At 37.8% G+C, this 21,827-nt stretch overlaps 1 protein-coding gene and 2 long non-coding RNA genes across 3 annotated transcripts in view; 1 reads left to right on the top strand and 2 right to left on the bottom strand.

Annotated features, from left to right (window-relative positions):
* LOC132139523 (uncharacterized) overlaps positions 1–21,827 on the bottom strand; it is a 318,882-nt gene that overhangs the window by 109,904 nt on the left and 187,151 nt on the right. The window lies entirely within an intron of this gene.
* On the top strand, positions 8,623–9,826 carry LOC132139518 (alveolar macrophage chemotactic factor-like). The gene is made up of 4 exons (XM_059547923.1): positions 8,623–8,775; positions 9,060–9,195; positions 9,440–9,520; positions 9,628–9,826. Exons 1-4 carry the CDS (start codon positions 8,712–8,714, stop codon positions 9,632–9,634), a joined length of 288 nt encoding a protein of 95 aa, XP_059403906.1. The 5' UTR covers positions 8,623–8,711; the 3' UTR covers positions 9,635–9,826.
* On the bottom strand, positions 9,824–10,544 carry LOC132139519 (uncharacterized). The gene is made up of 2 exons (XR_009433635.1): positions 10,514–10,544; positions 9,824–10,466 (listed from the first exon to the last, which is right to left on the bottom strand). It is a non-coding gene; the product is annotated as an uncharacterized LOC132139519 (long non-coding RNA).

The raw sequence follows: 21,827 nt of genomic DNA, 5'->3' as shown, positions 1-21,827 counted from the left end.
ATCATATGACCCCTTTAAGATAACCGTTCTTCTCGTCTGGTTCTTCATTGCCTTCCTTGACACCTTATAAAACACTGCCATCTAGTGATACATGTAACAAACAGCATTTAGGTGTTCAGTGCCCTTTTGGCTCTGCTATGGTTTCATTTTCAGTCAAATTATTAGTCCTTTTGTTACCTGAACTGCCTAATTCTGGACCTGGCTATGTTGCACTTATTCTATAGATCCTAGTGCATCTTTTTAGCATACATATATAATGAAACGATGTGAATTAATACAATTTATGTAATTTTGGAGGACAGTACACCCTGCATGTTTGACCAGTAGAACAACTAAACAAAATTTTTGTTTTCATTTTGTAGTTGTGATTCAGTAAAGAAGACTGACAGAGGATCTTTCTTGAATTTTTTATTTCAGGTAGGCTATAAAAGATGCACTAGGATCTATAGAATTAGTGCAACATAGCCAGGTCCAGAATTAGGCAGTTCAGGTAACAAAAGGACTAATAATTTGACTGAAAATGAAACCATAGCAGAGCCAAAAGGGCACTGAACACCTAAATGCTGTTTGTTACATGTATCACTAGATGGCAGTGTTTTATAAGGTGTCAAGGAAGGCAATGAAGAACCAGACGAGAAGAACGGTTATCTTAAAGGGGTCATATGATTATCTCTTTGGAGTGTTACAAGCTCTTGGTGCATTATGAAGAACTATAAAGTTGCAAAGACTAAAGTCTCAAACCCAAAGAGACCACACCCTCCTAAAACGCCTCGTTTAACTTAAGCTTAAACTCTCTTAAACAATCCCATGTTCCCTGACATACCTTCTCATTCAAAGAGTTTTCTTTATTTTCATGATGATGAAAATTGTAGATTCACACTGAAGGCATCAAAACTATGAATTAACACATTTGGAATTATATATGGAATTATATACATAACAAAAAAGTGTGAAACAACTGAAAATATGTCATATTCTAGGTTCTTCAAAGTAGCCACCTTTTGCTTTGATTACTGCTTTGCACACTCTTGGCATTCTCTTGATGAGCTTCAAGAGGTAGTCACCTGAAATGGTCTTCCAACAGTCTTGAAGGAGTTCCCCGAGAGATGCTTAGCACTTGTTGGCCCTTTTGCCTTCTGTCTGCAGTCCAGGTCACCCCTAAACCATCTCGATTGGGTTCAGGTCCAGTGACTGTGGAGGCCAGGTCATCTGGCGCAGCACCCCATCACTCTCCTTCTTGGTCAAATAGCCCTTGATGCCTTCAGTGTGACTCTACAATTTTCATAGTCATGAAAATAAAGAAAACTATTTGAATGAGAAGGTGTGTCCGAACTTTTGGTCTGTACTGTATGTGAACATTTTATTCACTTTCACTTTACTTTAACGACTAACCTTGACATTGAACAGTCTGTTAATCACAATTCTTACCCTAATTGCAAGAAATAATGTATTACAAATTAAGTTTCTTTACTGTACTCACTCTACCAGACCTTGTTACCCTCCATCCTTCACTAGTCTGTGTAGGCAGTGAATAATTTTTTCGAAGGGTGTCCTCATCACACTTTGTTTCTGAGTGACCTATTGTTTCGGCATTAGCACTGCTCTCAGAGGGCCTAAGTTGTAAGTGACGGCGATTTCACCTTTTCATGCTCCTTTCCGGGCTACTGATCATGTAGGAGCGCTCGGTTGAACTTGGTCTCACTACCGTCGCTGGAGTCCTCCACTGTTTTTCCTCATCCAGCTTAACAAGGACTGATTCCCCTGGCCTCAGTGGAAGTAAGTTTCCCACCCCATGCCTTCTATTAAAATAAAATACGTGTTGTTGCTTAGCAGCAGCATCTCATCTTTGTATAAGTCTCAGATCCGGCCACTTCGGACTGAGGTTGCTGCAGTCCAGAGTTGGTCATATATTTCTGAGACTCTGTCCCATCAAAAGCTGCTGGGCTTACTCCAGTTGAAGCATGTGGGGTCGTTCTATAGCTTAGCAATGCTAATACAGGGTCTTTTAGCCGTAGGAGGTTTTTGCTGACTGGACTGCATGTTCTGCATGTGCATTGCTTGGGGGGTGATGTGGACTTTGATGTTACATGCATGAAGTCAAACTCACGGCTAAATGACTGGAATGTTTCACTCGTGAATTGAGGGCCATTATCCGAAATGACTACTTCTGGGATGCTGAATCATGCGAGGACTGGAATTGAGAGCCGCTGAGAGTAGAGTTTGTTGTTTGTAATTTCTCCGATCACAAATGCAGACATGGTTTTATGTTTATGCGTCACGATGAAAGAAGACGGTGGGGCATAGAGGAGAAACAATAATGTACAGTATGTGGAAATGAATGTGTTTTTTGAACCTTAAACCACATAAACACATTTTATTACACCGAATACACAGAATAATGTTCTTTTTACCAACATCATATGACCCCTTTAAAATGAGGAGAGAGACAAAAGTAGTTCATAATTTATAAAAGGCTTTTTATTTGGGCTGCTCATGGTAACAAACATGCATATGACTATGACGACAATAACAATGGGGGAGTGAGAACAGAATATGGTATTAAGTAGCTTAATCTCATAAAAGACCTTTTTGTTTATTAGGTTCCTGATGAGTAATCTGTGAAGTATGAGTCATATGTTAACTGGAGAGATGAGAAGAGTCTCGTGTGATCAGAATCCACTTATTGCGCCCCCACATTCTATTCAGCACGAAACCTTGAAGGCTTGCAGCATCTACAGTATTTTGTGATCAGAAAGGAACAAAAGCCTCAATAGGCTTAGCACCCACATATATGGTCTATTAATGAACTTATTAAACCAGTTGGTTGGTGCTGTGGATATTGTGGATGTTTTGAGAAAGTGACTGAATGTCAAATTGCTGTTTGCCATTCTAGCTGGAAAACCCTGTTTGTGATTATTCTGTTAATGCCAATTGAATAATTCCAGTTTAAAGCCATGTTTTAATTTCCCTGTCGTACTCTATAGCCTATAGGAAAAAAATGTAATCAAGGTAAGAAATGGCTATAGTCTGGTTAAAAAAATAAAAAATAAAATTGTAGGGAAAGAAGAAGGGATCAAGAGCATTTCAAAATCTTAGCAGATATGACAAAGTGTACAACAAGCCTGAACTGTAATGTCTTTTAGGCCAAGAAAGATAGTTCTACTTATCTGGTTAACCTTATAAAGATCTATGGGAATCAGCATAATATGACAAAACACCTGAAGAGGAACTGAAAAGTGGAGTCAGAGCTGCAACTTTAAATGTAAAGAATACTTCGAAAGAGTGAAAAAGTAACCAAAATAAGCAAAGTATTATGAGAATCAGAGGTGGGTAGTAACGAGTTACATTTACTTCGTTACATTTACTTGAGTAATTTTTTGGGGTAACGAATACTTTTCGGAGTATATTTAAAGATGGGTACTTTATACTCTTACTTGAGTAAATTTTGGGGGGAAAATCTGTACTTTTACTTCGTTACTGTGGGCGACGCTCCTCTCGTTACTTTATCTTAATGCAATAAATGTTATAATGCTTCAGTTTATTCCAAACGCGCCGTCTACTTTTCTCTGGGCAATGAGCGATGCCCATTCGCGAATGATTCATTCTTTTGAGTCAATTCTGTTCAAAGGCTTGATCAAACCAATTGGCAAACGAGTGAATTGGTTCATGAATCAGTTTGAATGAGTCGTTCAGTTCCCTGCCGCACGCGCTGAGCGTCTGAAGTGGTTCACTCGGAGTTGTAACGTTTAAGAACAGAAAGAGCGTTGAAAACGTGGCTGGAACTGCACTGAATTGAAATCTGCAAAGGTTATTATTTGCTAGCGATGGAGATCCTTATTAGATGAACACCGTGTTTGCTGTCTACTGTTTAACAGGTAATAACTTGGGCTACATTCGATTACAGTACACGATACCACTGTGACATTAGTTTGTTGTACGTGTGTGGCTTATAACAGAGGGGAGTCAAGTTGAATGCAGCTTCCAAAAGACAAAAAATAGCCGATTAAGATTTTATTAATTTTAATACAATCACACTGGTGCAAGTACGTTCAGCGAGTCATATTATCAGCTGCTAAATTCAGATCTGTGATTGCTTGCTGGCGCTTAGCCAGAGATAGATGCGTTTATACAGCGCTGCGCATTATAACAAATCACACATGATTCTTTTGAGCTTATTAAAGCATTGGCCAATCAGAGGTGTTCAGATGAGTCATCGCTAAAATGCCGGTTCTTCCTTCACTCGCTCACTGACTGAATACCTCTTTCTGGCGAATTCTCTCGTCAGAAACAACAAAGTGCAGATGTGTGTACGAATCTATAATTAAGATATTGATTTCACAGTGTTAACAGTTTCAGTGATTTTAATGGGAGTTTCTGAGAGTGATTGAAATCTAGACTGTCAGTGAAAATTATCTTAATGTAAATGTTATTTGCTCTCTTTCTGAACAATGAAAGATTAGTAGCAATATTTATATCACATTAACTTTCAATGTTAAATTCACATTTAATATAAAGTCAGTCGTATTAAAAATATGTTATGGCATGACACCTATATCTGTTACTTAAGTAAACAGACAGGGTTTTATAATAAATTACATAAATTGGAGTAAAGGCTGATGAAATATATACATTTATACACGCACACATACATTACATACATTTTATCTATATATCTAAATAAAAATAGGCTCAGTATATATGACCCAAAGTAACTAGTAACTAACTACTTGAGTAGATTTTTTATCCGATACTCTTTTACTCTTACTCAAGTAACTATTCAAGACTAGTACTTTTACTTTTACTTGAGTAAATATTTCTAGAAGTACTTTTACTTTTACTTGAGTACAGTTTTTGGGTACTCTTTGGGTACTTTGGGTACTCTTGAGTACAGTTTTTGGGTACTTTTATTCTCTGATGAGAATAAAATTTTAAAAAACTGTTTCCAGGATGTTGGTGTTCATTTTACAAAAACTAAATATAGCTCTGTTATATGAGGGTCACATTCAAACAGTCTTGGCTACCTTTCAGATGTTTTGAATGTTTGAATTTTCCCCTGAAATCCATCATATAAAAAAAGAATATTTAACATGTTACTTTTGTGTGTGTGTGTGAAAATTAATTCTATTTTGTAGTTACATTTGTCCCACAGTTTTTCAGCATAAGACATTTGAGACATATGGTGTAAAATCAAAAACTGTTGCTGTTGTGCATACATCAAATGATAGCTATAAAAGTAGCAAAAAATAAATAGAATTATAATAATCAGGAAGAGGAAAACCCCCCTCAAAAATAGTTACAATGTAATCTCCACCACAATGTTAAACTAGACATATAGTACATAATTTGAGATATGATGGAAATGTTCATGACTTTTAGAAAAATGTCATTTACTCAAATTTATAATTTTTCACAAAAATATAAATTGGCATACACATTTGATTTACAAGAACAAGTTGCACCTGAAAAACAAATGTTCCTTTTCAAGAAAAACAAAACCAGATGAAAGCTTGAGTTTCCGTCATTTGTATTTCCATTCTAAAATACACGAGAGGATTTATAAACATGGAGACAAAAGGGTTACTGTAGGTCAAGGACAATTTAAAAACAAAAGATCTCTTGGGAACCAAAGACAAAGATTTTGAGAATTAAGACAATCAGGGTATTTAAAAAGTATTAATTTTACAGAACTTTTATGATCCTTACTAATCAAGTAGGCTAAGTGTAGTTATAATTAAACTAATATAAAATAATGGCACTCATTGAAATCCTAAAATGGCCTGGGTAGTATTTGTTTGCGTTGTACATTTGAAGGTCCAATATTGTCAAAGTAGAAATTTCCTGCCTTTTCTCACGATAACTAAGGTCTAGGGGCGATTTAACTACAATACATTTCAAAACAGTCAGTCCACAGTAAAATGCACACAGCCTGCATAAAGTGGCTGTGATTTTTCATGAACCGTTGCGACTTCTGTAAAAAGCTGACATCAGAACTACACAGTTCAGTCACCACCCTTAGCTCTCTGCCCACCATCCCACTCTCCTTCTGTCAAACCCTCAGACAACATCGCATTCGTGCCATTGCAGAGCAACAACAACACGGAAACATGTCGAAAAGGTTAACTTTAACCACAAAACCAGATCGGCCGAACTGTAACGTTACACTCTCACTCAAAGGATGCACGATCTGACAGGATTGTTACTATGAGGTGGATCACATCTAACTTGTATAGTAAAGACAAACTCATCATTTCTAACACGCCATGTTGAAGATCTATATTTCAATTTCAGCATTTTTACAGCTACATTATTGTTCCAGCCACAGTAAATCAAAACAATGTATTACCCCTATATATAAATTGTCAGTTTGTTGCTTTACACACATGCACAGACATTTTTTCATACACAGCATGAGATGCAATAAACACATGGCAAGAAATCTGCAGACTCGTCCATAACAACAAAAGACTATATTTTTCAATAAGTGTGTGCTGCAAACACAAGCATTTCTGACGATCGTTTCTGTCCAGTCCGCTCATTTTATCGCATTTAACCATAGCTGTCATCAGTTTGTTTGTCTGACAGTGGCAGCAGATATGCGATAAAATTTCTAATTTGAGGCTGTATTATGTAGATTATGGCACCCAACGTCAGATAAGATGATATTTTTTAAGCTCCTTACGTAGCCGAATCTGCGCTGGTTTGAGTGGGCTGCCTCCAGCTAGCGCTGTGACGTCGGCTGACCCTAGTTACCTGTGGTTGGCCTGGCCGTGCTTCACTCAGAAAAGAACAGGCCAATTAGACAGGCTAAAATCGATCTGTTCTTAGCAGACCTCCTGAGAAAGGAGCTGTAAAAATATAATGAGATGTTTTTTGGTCATTATACCGCAAATATATATTCTTATGGACATCAAAACCTTAAATAAAACTCCAGAAAAGTTTACAATATGAGACATTTTTAATCTAATAACAAAGCATTTGGACTGTATATCTGTAATTATGTGTTTCATATAGGAACCAGTGATGGTAGTTTAGCCTAATTCTAGTCTAAAGCCTAATTTAGCCTATAAAGACTGCCTTCCAATTGTTTCAAACTGCTTTCAAATCCCTCCATTGTTATTCAGTGGGATCTATATCTGGACAAATTGCTTGTCATTTCAGAGCAATTTTGGAAGTGTTTAGGAACATTTTCTTGCTGTCCATGTCTTTTGATGTATAGTGCTAATAGATGCTGGGTTCATGATGCCAATTCATATATGGTAAAAAAAGAAAGAAAGTGCCTGAGTCCATTACGGTAAAGAAATTCCTGAGCCAGCACTTGTTCAAGACTGTCTGAAAATAGACAAAATATTCAGCTTGACAAAGGCAGCATTTTCTGTTCCTTATTTTGCAATTTCTGTCTGTCCAACAAGTCACTTGTGTTTACCACCAAACTATTTTGGTAAACAAGTTTCAGCAAAATGTTCATACACTGATTATTCAAACCAGTACTCTAAAATTCCCATCTTAAAATGGGAATCTGAGTCTAAGACTAGCTTTTTATCTTCAAGTAATTTACACTTTAATATAAATACTATATTACTTGCATCAAAACAAATGTTTTACTGCCAATAACTTATGTGCTGTTTATAGACTGTTTTTTTTTGGGATTGCCTTTTATTTAGCAAGTTATTGTTTAATTATATAAATATTTATTAATTTAAAAATTTATTAAATATTTGTTTAGTTATATAAACACACACACACACATAAATTATGTTGCTTGAAATTTGACATATTGCCTCACAGTATCATTGTGCCTCAGCCTTAAAAAAAAATCTTTGTTTTGTCTTTAGTAGTCGAATCAGACCTCACAACACAATAGTCAGATGACAGTATATTTGTGTATAGCACATTTGGGGGAGAAGACAATCAGGGGCACAAAATGTAGTTCAAACCACTTGGATCTGTGAAGATGAGGGAACATCACCCTTTAGTCTCCCTCAAGAACTAAAATATGAAACAGAAAGCTATAGTTCACATCATTTCAAGAGAATGAAAACCAGGTTCCAAAATGAAACTGTGAAAGCCCTTGTTTACAGATAAATGAAAAAGACTGCACAATTGTGATAAGAAACATGCAACATAAAAGTAACTTATTAAATGTATTTATGCATTTGTGCATGTATCTCCCCTCTTTTATAGCTCATTGATTGAATAATGTATGGGTTATCTATCATGTATATGAATAATGTATCTTCTCTAATTATTTCTATTCTTGAGTTTTTTAGTCTTATAGTGCATGCAGTAGGTTTTATGTGAGAGAATGAAAGATCTTCTAAATACACTTTGAGTTTTTATTATTGAGGAGATTTAATTAATCCAATATACTAATCCCCAAATAAATAAAATAAAATACAAATTCAAAAGTTTCTTGCCATGTGTTAATTATGGCCAGTGAGTTAACAAAATCCAATATGAGATTCAGTAGTACATGACTTTAAAATATTCCATATTAAATCGTGAATGTATGTGATTTTATTTCCATCTCCTTTAAGAATAAAGCTATAACTATTTTCCTCTGACATAAGAATTCCAACTCATATACATATATCTTTTTCACCCACTTGCTATTATAAGTTTATCACTTCCTCTTCTGAGCATCAATATAAACTGGGCAGAAGACGGCTCTCATCCTAGACTTGCTTCACTCCTCATCTGATCTCAGCCTCATCATGTCACTGCTCTCTTATTTGCTGCTGGCAGCTACTGCATCCTACTGCTTCACAACCCTCTTTGGTAAGAATATAGAAATTTATTTTATATTTTATTTTTGAAATATAGCTGTGCATCATTCTCTTTGGTCGCCATTTTATTATTTTATACAAAGATGTCTGTATAAACCAGGTGCTTTCTACTTTTAAAAGGTGGATCTGTTAAAGGGTAAAATGTGCTATAATTTATTGTAGGTTAATTATGCACTCAACTGTTGTCATAATTATGTTTTATTTCTGATGGAATGGCTACAGCATTGTTTCTTTAGAGAAATATCATTCTTACTGTTTCTACATGGCTTCTTTCAGCATTTCCAATGGAGGGCTTGGGGACCCACAGGAACTGTCAGTGTGTGACCACCTCCACAGCTGTAATCCCACCTCGGTTGTTCCAGAGGGTTGAGATCCTGCCTCCGGGAGCAAACTGTCGCAAAACTGAGATCTTGTGAGTCATGATGTTTTGCTTCTACACGTCGGTGGCTCACACACTTTAATTACAGACATGAGGGAAATGTGCAAGGGGGTGCATGTTTCCTCTGTTCTGACAAACCTCAGTGCTCTCGAAAATGTTACATTATCCACAATTAACCCACGCAGCTCTCAGACAAATGTCACTTATTGCTCATGCATTAGTGTAAGACAGGCAAATATTGTTGCATATATTTATTAAACCCTTTTAAATTTCTTAGGATTACCAAAAAGGACAACAAAGTAGTTTGCATAGACCCTAAAGCACCATGGATCAACAAATTCTTCACAAGAGTAATGAGGTAGGGTCCCAAAATCAAGACTAAGATGTCTAAGCTAATTGACCTTTTTGTTTTATCTTTCTTTGCATTGTCTAATGGTCTTTTTTTGTCTCTTTTTTTCTGTACAGCAAATAATCTGTTTAGGAATGTTCCGTGCCCACTGTGGCATAGATCAAAGCGGACAAGAACAACTGTGATGAAGACATTTTCGTTAAATAGGCAACTCACGTGTGCTGAATGTTTTTAAGCCATATGGTAACATTTGTTACCATAGGCTATCTACAACATCTGTCATTATCATTTTGAAATAAAACAATCACAAACTTATTCCTTTTAAATGACATCTTTATTGCTTTTAAGGTGGGAGACTAGGACTTTGTTGAGAATTTCTTGTTTTACAAATGGGCCACATGTACAGTAGCACCATTTTCATTTGCAAACAGAAAGGATTTCCCCCCATTATCATCACCATATATGTTCAGAGACTAAACAAGATTTATAAAATCTAGATTCCTCAGCTGAGGAGAAACTGCATGGAAAAAACTCCCAAAGTCAATGAGAAAATCCATCGATTAAGTCATCTCATTACATCTCTTTACATAATCTTACAATCATGCAAGTCCTTTATTAATTTAAATTTCTTATCAAGACTGACCTCAGACTGCGTACCATTATCCATATACAATGAAGTACTACTGCTATTTTCCACAAGTTTTTAGTACTAGTTTAAAAATACTGCATGTTCATCCATCTGGATTAAAACAGCTGGCCATTCAGACCATTTGCCATGAAGAAATCTATTCAGTGTGTTCTGTGGGAATTTCTGCGATGCTGATTGCAAATTGACTAACGGTTATAAAAACTTTATAGTAGTCATCAAGTCTCTCTGGTGTAGAGAAGAGATGGACAGATGAGTGGATGGAAGTGTACAGGGATGGATGCTGGTGATGGCTCACTAAGCGTTTTGCTTTTACAGGCAGTACTGCTGTAGAAAATATGGTTCAGACTAGGCACAGTTTGATCAAAAAGGAATGCTCTACTTGTCAGTTTCTGCAAAAGTGACAAAAACTGAAAGCACTGATTCTTAAGTGTTCCACTTTTAGAAATTATGTTTTGATGAATAAAAATCTCAAATGTGAAGGTGTTGAACGTATACAAAGCAAATATGTCATTAAATTTAACAGGGATGGGAGTTAATCAGTGTGGTTATGGTTTATTTTCTGAAGTTGGAAGGCAGTAAGTGATAAGTAGCATGCAGCACACATAGTCCAACACTAAATGGTCCACTTCACCTTCCTTCTGAAACGTATTACTCACACCAGTTCAACACAAGACAAGGCACAGTCTGCTGAAACATGCTAGGAAAGTTATAGCTTTGTACAAAAAAGACATTAAGTGAGCCTGGATGTGTCGAATAGACAAGAACTATCAACAACCTACACTCCTCACAGGTTAAACATCACAAAATGCTCCAGGATTTTAACTCAAGACCTTGCTTTATACATTTTGAGGACTGCTCTTTTGAGCAAAGGACTTACTGGTTTATAAAAAATTCTGAATTCATTCAGGAAAATGCTCTCACAGTAGTCATGTGACAGACAACACTAATGCCACTGACATTAAATAAATGTTTTAGAAAAGGTAATAGTTTGCTCAAATTCATTCAGTTTGAGACCATAAATACACTATACAACTTTTACCACAGTTTGCACCAGGGGCGTAGCCATCTTTTCAGAAGTGAGGGGGACAGAAATTATATATATATATATATATATATATACATAATTTCTGTAATCTATATAGCCTACCAATCAAGTTTTTGAAATGTAAGATATTTTGTTTTTGAAGAAGTCTCTTCTGCTCACCAAGCCTGCATTTATTTGATTAAAAGTACAGCAAAAACAGTAATATTGTGAAATATTTGTAGCTATATTTAAAATAACCTTTTTCCCTATTTGAATATATTTTAAAATGTAATTTATTTGTGTGATCAAATCTGTATTTTCAGCATCATTACTCCAGTCTTCAGTGTCACATCGTTCAGAAATCATTCTGCTATGCTGATTAGCTGATTATCAATATTTAAAACATGAGTTTTTTTCAGTATTCTTTGATGAATATAAGGATCCAAAGACCAGCATTTATGTGAAATAAAAAGCTTTTGCAACATAATACACTATATCATTCAAAAGCTTAGAGTCAATATAATTTGTTTTTTGGAACATAAATTATAGAAATGAACTCTTATATTTAGCAAGGACTCTTTTGTGGGTTCGAGTCTCAGGCCAGCAACACCACTGCTCCCCTGGCACCATAAATGATGCAACTGCTCCGTGTGTGTGTTCACAGTGTGTGTGTGCACTTAAGATGGGTTAAATGTGTGACTGGAGTAATGATGCTAAAAATTCAGCTTTGAAATCTCAACAAATTACATTTTGAAATATATCCAAATAGAAAACAGTTAATTTAAATAGGTTAGTAAAAATATTTCACAATTTTTCTGTTTTGCTGCTCTACTTTGGATCAAATAAATGCAGGCTTGGTGAACAGAAGAGACTTATTTAAAAAATATTAACAAGCTTACTGTTCAAAAACTGTTGACTGGTAGTGGATACTATAGGCAACTTAACATTTTCTCTAATTTCTAGCTTTTAAATGGCTTAGAAATCTATAACTGCTGGACAATAACAAATAATAATGATTTGTTTATATACTACAAACAATTTTTTTATCACATAATAAGGCAGAATAGTTTCTATTCTGTAATAAATGCTATGTCAATTGGTACTGCATTGTTCATACAACCCGAATTCCAGAAAAGTTGGGACGTTTTTTAAATTTTAATAAAATGAAAACTAAAAGACTTTCAAATCACATGAGCCAATATTTTATTCACAATAGAACATAGATAACATAGCAAATGTTTAAACTGAGAAAGTTTACAATTTTATGCACAAAATGAGCTCATTTCAATTTTGATTTTACGACGAAGCCATGCTGTTGTTATAGCTGCAGTATGTGGTTTTGCATTGTCCTGCTGAAATAAACAAGGCCTTCCCTGAAATAGACGTTGTTTGGAGGGAAGCATATGTTGCTCTAAAACCTTTATATACCTTTCAGCATTCACAGAGCCTTCCAAAACATGCAAGCTGCCCATACCGTATGCACTTATGCACCCCCATACCATCAGAGATGCTGGCTTTTGAACTGAACGCTGATAACATGCTGGAAGGTCTCCCTCCTCTTTAGCCCGGAGGACACGGCGTCCGTGATTTCCAACAAGAATGTCAAATTTGGACTCGTCTGACCATAAAACACTATTCCACTTTGAAATAGTCCATTTTAAATGAGCCTTGGCCCACAGGACACGACGGCGCTTCTGGACCATGTTCACATATGGCTTCCTTTTTGCATGATAGAGCTTTAGTTGGCATCTGCTGATGGCACGGCGGATTGTGTTTACCGACAGTGGTTTCTGAAAGTATTCCTGGGCCCATTTAGTAATGTCATTGACACAATCATGCCGATGAGTGATGCAGTGTCGTCTGAGAGCCCGAAGACCACGGGCATCCAATAAAGGTCTCCGGCCTTGTCCCTTACGCACAGAGATTTCTCCAGTTTCTCTGAATCTTTTGATGATGTTATGCACTGTAGATGATGAGATTTGCAAAGCCTTTGCAATTTGACGTTGAGGAACATTGTTTTTAAAGTTTTCCACAATTTTTTTAAGCAGTCTTTCACAGATTGGAGAGCCTCTGCCCATCTTTACTTCTGAGAGACTCTGCTTCTCTAAGACAAAGCTTTTATAGCTAATCATGTTACAGACCTGATATCAATTAACTTAATTAATCACTAGATGTTCTCCCAGCTGAATCTTTTCAAAACTGCTTGCTTTTTTAGCCATTTGTTGCCCCCGTGCCAACTTTTTTGAGACCTGTAGCAGGCATTAAATTTTAAATGAGCTAATTAAGTGGATAAAAGTGTAAAATTTCTCAGTTTAAACATTTGCTACGTTATCTATGTTCTATTGTGAATAAAATATTGGCTCATGTGATTTGAAATTCCTTTAGTTTTCATTTTATTAAAATTTAAAAAACGTCCCAACTTTTCCGGAATTCGGGTTGTACTTTATCACCTGCTGGAGGTTACTTGAAAAACCATATATTGTTGCAATCGTATGTTTAATGTCTTCGTGTTTGCAAAAGTTTCTGGGCTTTTTTTTCTGTGTAAAAACTGTTTTCATACAGCGATAGCTGGATGCTTTTGCCCATATGAGGAATTTCCAATAGTATGTTCTTGCTGCAGATTCAGGACCGCAGATCTAGGACCGCAGTTCTAGGACCCTAGTTTTTCGTGACAGCGCCACCTATCGTACTGGACGATATAGCAATGGCTGCAGTTTCAGGACCGCAGTTCTAGTACCCTGTTGGTTTAGTTTGCAGTCACGTTACTTTGTATATAGCATCAATATATTAATCTCAATAGTATTTGTTTTTAAATGTGATTTTTGATTCAAAATGCAGCAGAGGTTAATTACTAATTAAGTGTGCTTTGAGTCACAATTTTAAATTTAAACATGAATTTACACAAAATATAAATGAAATATCAATTTTGTAAAATTGATGTATATCAATTTTAAAACAATTGTAAAAAATGAAAAGAACCTTAGTCTCTTGAATTATACAGTATATTGATTAACCTCCTTAAGGTGAATTAGCTCATTATCAGGTAAGTTAAAGTTGGAATCAGCGTTTGGAGTCACTAAATTACAGCTAATATTTTAAAAGTTGTTGAGAGGCAAGACAAGACACAAGAATGATTCAAGAATGTTTATTTAAATATAAATATATATATATATATATATATATATATATATATATGTCATTTTTACGACAACATCACAACAGCACCAAAGTGAACCCCTTTTCCATCAGTTGCTGCATGGATAGAATGGCTGTAGGCTTGAACTCTAGAGAACGAGAGAGCGAGAGACAGAGAGAGATAAATAAGAAACATTTGTTTAACATATTCAACTGGAATATATAAATATATATATATATATATATATATATATATATATATATATATATATATATATATATATGAAACGTGAAAGTCCTTGCAGCATGTGGTGCATCTCTTCAATTCGGGCAGGGATCTCCCTTTTTGGATTGTTATATGTATCTTGAAAAAGAGAGAGCCTACTTGTTAGAATATTTTGAGATCATGAAAATATCCCTAGTGCCTTTTTTAATCATCTGTCCTACAATGAGCCTAACCAAATCCATAAAATCACTTCATATTGGCCATGCAGAACATGACAGAAACTAACACGTGATATCAATGGACTGTATGTGTGGAGTACACCTGCAGATTAGGCCAAATTGTAACAAGCTATTCAAATTGCCAAACGCCTCATTCATCATTGCAAAACAATGCCAAAACAACAGGCTAACACATACTGCAACTAGGCAGTCAGTGCAGTTTAATTATGAAAGATATTGTATACATAAATATGGTAAAACAACGACTATTAAGCCAGTATTCACACTAATACATTAAGCTGCATCAACCATACTCTTGTCATCTGATAAGTTTAATTAATGTGCAGGCTAGGTTCACTTATAATACTTCGTCATTAAAACTCAACAAGGATTTATGAAACCATGGCCACGAATTAGCGTCGTAGTAATTAATAAAACTAGCTCACAAATTCTTAATTTGGTGGGAATTAATCATTAATTCATAGTTAGCAGTTCTCACTATGTAATCTTCGCACCGTTAAAACGTTATAAAATAAAACTTAATTAAATATCGGTACTCACCGTCTGATTGCTGTCCACGTCGTCCATCTTTAATTAGTGTTGATCCAGTACGGTAGGTGGCGCTGTCACAAAAAAACTAGGGTCCTAAAGCTGCGGTCCAAGAACTGTGGTCCTGAAACATCTCGGTTACGTATGTAACCATGGTTCCCTGAATAGGGAACGAGATGCTGCGGTGACGTCACCTGCTATGGGAACACCCTTCGGTGTGACGAATGTCTGAAGCCCTATACCATCCCGCCAATCCTATTGGCCAAATAGCGATGAAAAAAAAATTCGATGCTGCGGTGACGTCACCGGCTATGGGAACGCTATACCATAACGCCTGACGTACCTGATAGCTGGGATCCAAGGAAACATCTGCTCAAGCGGAGAGAACCCGGGAGCCAGGAGCCATCCTCACATCCAGACTGTAAGACTTGATAAAAGTGCTCGGTGAGGACCAACCTGCCGCAGCACAGATATCATCCATAGAAGATCCACTGAGAAAAGCTCGAGAAGAAGCCACTGCTCTCGCGGAATGAGCTTTAACTCCTAAGGGCGAAGCGAGCCCGCGCGCCTCATAGGCTAAAGATATTGCCTCCACCAGCCAAAGTGACATGCGCTGTTTTGTAACCGCATGGCCTTTATTCTATGTCCAAAACAGACAAACAGCTGGTCAGACTCACGCCATGGGGCAGTACGATCCACATAAGTCTTTAAAGCTCTCACAGGGCAAAGACTTAGATCTCCAGACCCTGCCTCAGCAGGGGATAAAGCTTCCAGGACCACCTGCTGAAAGCGAAAGGGATTAGATGCGACCTTAGGGACATAATTAGGCCTCGGTCGCAACAACACCTTCACAGAGCCCGGTGCAAATTCCATGCATGAAGGTGAAACAGAGAGAGCCTGTAAATCCCCAACTCTCTTGAGGGAAGATAAAGCCATTAGAAGAAGTGTCTTCAGAGTCAGGATTTTATCCGGTCCAGTTTCCAAGGGCTCAAACGGATGCCCTGATAAACCGTGCAACACAATGGATAAATCCCATGAAGGAACTCGCACGGGGCGGAAAAGCCTCAGCCGTCGTGCACCCTGTATGAAACGAGAAACCAGTGGATGACGGCCCACCAAGGCACCATCTATATACTCGTGGTAAGCTGAAATGGCTGCCACGTAAACCTTAGAGTGGCTGGTGTCACTCCATCCGAAAAACGGTCCTGAAGGAACTCCAGTACTGAAGCCACTGGGCAGTAAACTGGATCCATATTACGAATTTCACACCAGGTCGTAAACAGTCTCCACTTGAAAGCATATAAGCGTCTCGTAGAAGCTGCTCTAGAATTCAGTATAGTCTCGGTAGCTTCAACAGAAAGACCGGGACATACTAACTCACTCCGCTCAGAGGCCACGCCCACAGTTTCCATAGATCTGGCCTCGGGAGAACCATAGCGGGCAATGTGTAGTCATATTCGACGCAAATAAATCCACTCTCGCTTCTCCGAAAATCTGCCATAAGAGATTCACCGTTAGGGGGTGTAATCTCCATTCCCCTTGCTCCAGAGTCTGTCTGGATATCAAATCCACTCCGAAGTTCAAACGTCCGGGGACATGAACAGCTCGGATCGACAGAAATTTGTTCTGAGACCAAAGAAGAACATGTCTCGCCAGCCTGCACAGGGGGCGAGAGCGTAATCCTCCCTGATGATTCAGGTATGACACAACCGCTGTGTTGTCTGATCTGAGCAGCACATGACGGCCGATCAGCAGATTCACTGCTGTCCACACTCCGTGGGCTGGGCGCCCTTGACAAACAGCTCCCCAAACGGTCAAAGACGCATTCGTCGTGACGGTCTCTCGGAAAGCACAAATCCCCAGCCGAACCCCGGTTAGGAGAAATTCGGTTGACATCCATAGTTTTAACGACATCACACACACGAAATTGTCCGATGCGGAAGACAACGGGGTGAAATATTTCGTCTTTTCGTCCACCACTGAAAAGGGCGCATGTGAAGTAATCACAGACGAATTACGGGGAATGCCGCTGCCATTAGACCTAAAAGTCTGAGGCACAATCTCACTGTCACTGTGCGACCCGCTTTGAAGTGCCGCACGCATGACGCAATCGACTGTGCGCGCGGGAGAGAAAGCTTCGCTGTCATCACGCAAGAGTCCAAGTCTATTCCCAGAAGGTTATCCGTTGAGAGGGTATTAAAACACTTTTCTGGAAATTCGTGCGTAAGCCCAGGCTGTTTAAATGATTCAGCACAAGATCCCGATGAGAGTGTGCTTGAGTCTGCGATTGCGCTAACACCAGCCAATCGTCTAAGTAGTTCAAAACACGAAACAATACTAGTGGTCTCAAATTTTCCGCTTCCTGCAACGCTGTCATACACGTTTAAATGTCCGGGCACGAAAAGCTTGTGGCGTTCGTGCACAGGGGAAGTGTATGCGTAAGAGCCTTTGCGTCTCATTGTGTATAATCCTGAAACGTGTCCACGACAGGAATTAGGCCAACAGATTGAACATCGGGCTCTGCCGCTAGCGAAAAAGCAGCGGCTGTGCGAGCCGTCATAAACGGGTCGTCTGTGCAGGACCCTTGAATCGCCCCTCGAATTCTGAAAGCTAGATTGCGCAGAGTGTCTGAGGGAACGTTTGGTGTTACAGCTCGATCCAAGAGAGGCTTTCTCGTTAAGAACCGCCTTTTTTTATTTTTTTATAAAAAGAGTAGTGAAAAAGCGGCATCGCTGTAACAGCAGTCCGCCATGTCAGCAATGGTGGCGAAACCCGCGGCGTTCGTGACATGCTCTGATTAAGGCTGCTTCCAGGACCTCGAAACCTCTTGCCTCAAGCCACACATATCGCCCCTAACCAACACCTCGTGCGGGGCCTCGACGACCGCAGAAGCGAAACGGTGGGGGTTAGACGCGAGTTGACTTATAGAAATACACTCCAGAGCGCGGATTCCTTTTTTTTTTTTTTTTTTTACTGTAGCCGTAGGCTATCACGGAGAGAACATGTAGAGAGGCTTCAAACGAACCTCTCATGAGTGCCTCCCCGTGATAAACCCATATACGGCTCTTACCTTTTGTTGACTCATCGCGTCCGCGAAGAGGAGTTAACACTGCTCGTAGAAACCGCTGGAGAACGCGAGATGAATCCTAGGGCACAGATGATTCGCTTCCCTGAAGGAATGAAATCTGAGGGAAATGGCGCGTGGCACCCAGGTATACGATGCGTACGCATGCGTAGGGCGGTGCCAAGTGCTATTTGGCCAATAGGATTGGCGGGATGGTATAGGGATTCAGACATTCGTCACACCGAAGCGTGTTCCCATAGCAGGTGATGTCACCGCAGCATCGAAGTGACCTATGAAAGGGAACTGCAGCCTTCGGTTGTGCAGGAATACCCTTCTCGGAATTTCCTGAAATGACTTTCTGCGCGAGAGCGCCCTCGGGCTTCGAGTATGAATGAAATGCACACTGCGGGAGTGTTTGCGCTCTGTGATGTCCATCTCGCTGTATTCTGGGTCCGAATAAAATATCAAATTATATGCAGACTATACCGTCTCTTTGAGTTTAAATCTATATTTATTCACACCAGCTCTTGAAAACCTCTATGAGAACAAACTTGACAGAGAAAGTGCACGGGACGAATTTCCATGATATTAAAAGTGGGGGGGGGGGATTTGAGTTAACAGATTTGAGTTAACAGATTTCATAGAAAATCACATGATGGGCACAGACTTTTTTTTTTTTTTTTTTTTTTTTAGCTTTGGACTAATCGATGATATCAAACATTTCCGAGATTATTTTACAACCTATTGTATTAACTAGTTATTTGTCTCCTAGCAATGACAGATATGTTTCTGTGTCAGTTTGCTGTGTTTGGAACAATACATAAATTCATTAAATTTTAAATGATTTTAAATGATGTGTAGCGTATTATATCTTTCAGAAAAATTTAGTGAATGATTGTGTTTTAGCTTGCAGACCTTGAAAACCATAAATATTTATGCATTTAGCAGACGCTTTTATCGAAAGAGACTTACAGTGCATTCAGGCTATAAGTTTTTACCTAACATACTGTAATATGTAGATATAACAGTGAGAACAGCCTTTAACTACAGAAATGCTCTATAATCATATAGTTGTGCAAAACAAATAAAATGAAAGAATCAAGTCATTTTTCTCTTCTACCAACAAATCACAAAATTACATTTATAACTTATAAATTAACATTAACATTACATTTCACTATTAAGAATTTTCAATAAAAAAATAGATTGCTGTTTTCCAGTTCATAAACTTAATGCAAATCCATCCTCCCTTAACATTAAATAGGGGAACTTGAGTTTGTAATGCACAGGATGCAGTAACTCATATTTGATTGCATAATAAAGGGACAAATGGGGTTTTATTGTATTGGGAAATTTAGATTTAAATGCCGCCAAAATTATTTCTTGTCAAATTTATGAGATGCTGAAGGGGAATTTAAAAGAGGATGTTAACTGGAACATCTTATTACACTTTTTTATAATACTCTTGCTGACATTGTCCAAACCAAGTTAAGATTAACAATTTAATTGAGGTTCAACAAATAAAAAACAGAAGCAATATGGATAAACAAATGATAAAGCTTGGCTTATTGAATATCAGATCCCTTTCTACGAAAACACTTTTTGTAAATAATATGATCACTGATCATAATATAGATGTACTCTGTTTGACAGAAACCTGGCTAAAACCTGATGATTACATTATTTTAAATGAGTCCACCCCCCAAGATTACTGTTATAAACATGAGCCACGTCTAAAAGGCAAAGGTGGAGGTGTTGCTTCAATTTATAACAACGTTTTCAGGATTTCTCAGAGGGCAGGCTACAAGTATAACTCGTTTGAAGTAATGGTGCTTCATATAACATTATCCAAAGAAACAAATGTAAATGATAAATCCCCTGTTATGTTTGTACTGGCTACTGTATACAGGCCACCAGGGCACCATACAGACTTTATTAAAGAGTTTGGTGATTTTACATCCGAGTTAGTTCTGGCTGCAGATAAAGTTTTAATAGTTGGTGATTTTAATATCCATGTTGATAATGAAAACGATGCATTGGGATCAGCATTTATAGACATTCTGAACTCTATTTGTAAATGCAGCCGGTTTTGATTTTATTTTGAAAATACGTACTTTTATTTTGACATGGTTAAAAACCGGAAGTAGCGCCTGTAAGCGCCGTAAGCCACTCACTGGGACCAAAGCGCACATGTAGCGGTGATGTTACCTGCTAGTTTGTTTCTTTATCACTCCATGCTACGTGGTGTTTTCTACAACTATGTGTGAGTTGAAGAATCATATTTTGTTTGACTGTGAAGATTGCTTCTGGGAAATGACTCTGCTGTTGGTTGAGAAGCAGGCTAAAGTGGTCAGTATTTCTCTGTATTCTTTATTAGCATTCGCTACAGTGCTAAGCAATGCTATTTATGTAATGATTGCAATGTTAATGTTGTCTTTTATTTTTTCTATCTGAACTTTTAGTTCTACGGTGTTAATAAATATCTGTAAATGGAACCGGAGTCTCGCATTCAATCAATGGGCGGCATAGTAGAACACTTCTGCATCGGTGAAGACTCAGAGCGGACGAAGACGGACCAGTTGCAGGCCACGTGCGGTAAAGAAGAGGCCATCATGTGAATGTGAACTGTTCGTGTGAATCCAAAGGGCGACGGACAAGGCTACACAAGCAAGCATGTGAGAGTGTCTTGAAAGTAGCGCAAGTACTACCATTATAACACACGGACATTTCATTTGTGGTTTTTTTTCTTCTTAAAGCAGCAGTGGACATTCTCTTTTCCTGCAATTGATTATCTAGCAAGAAACTAAGTAAATAAGTAAATTAACCATTCTCCCAGTTGAATCTAAGATGTTGTAAGTTAATATCAAAGTATTGTTCATACAAGTGAGTTTTCATATTTAGACTGTGCCAAGAGTTTTTTCACACTTTGTTAATTGCCTTTTTTATTACTCATTCATTGAAGTGTGTTATTATGATACTGTAGTGTTTGTTGTACAATATTCAAAGGTTAAGCTAAGGTATTCAAAGAGATTTATATTTACATTTAATTTCATTTTCAACATTTCATGTTATTTCATATTTGCACACATTAGAGAACAGAATACATTTTATTCAAATTTCAATACATTTAAACCTCTCTACATTTAATATGTCACACTCAAAGGAAAGTACTTTTCCAACTGAAGAGGTCACTCTTGGAGACCTTCAAGAAGATAGTGACGCAGAGCAGACTACCCTATCACAGCAAGGTGACGCTGATGAGCAAGTTGAAGACGCAGCGCAGGAAACACAATCTCAGGTTGGTGCGAATGATACACAACTGCCTCCTGGAATTAGGAAATCTGGACGCACACAAAGGCTCACTGAAAAAGGAAAAGCTTTGTTAGATGACAAATTGAAGGATCTAAATGTGAGTTTTGTAAGGATGTACAGAAGATGGAAGTATCACATC

This window comes from Carassius carassius, chromosome 4 (assembly GCF_963082965.1).
Source record: "Carassius carassius chromosome 4, fCarCar2.1, whole genome shotgun sequence".
Classification (NCBI taxonomy): Eukaryota; Metazoa; Chordata; class Actinopteri; order Cypriniformes; family Cyprinidae; genus Carassius; species Carassius carassius.
Note: the sequence above shows the minus strand (reverse complement) of the source record. Positions and strands in the feature narration are given on the sequence as shown.

Excerpts from the sequence above, each read along its gene's own strand:
- LOC132139518 (XM_059547923.1), top strand. The coding sequence starts at position 8,712 with ATGTCACTGCTCTCTTATTTGCTGCTGGCAGCTACTGCATCCTACTGC. Across the intron at positions 8,776-9,059 it reads CTGCTTCACAACCCTCTTTG|CATTTCCAATGGAGGGCTTG; the intron begins GTAAGAATATAG and ends GGCTTCTTTCAG. Across the intron at positions 9,196-9,439 it reads TGTCGCAAAACTGAGATCTT|GATTACCAAAAAGGACAACA; the intron begins GTGAGTCATGAT and ends TAAATTTCTTAG.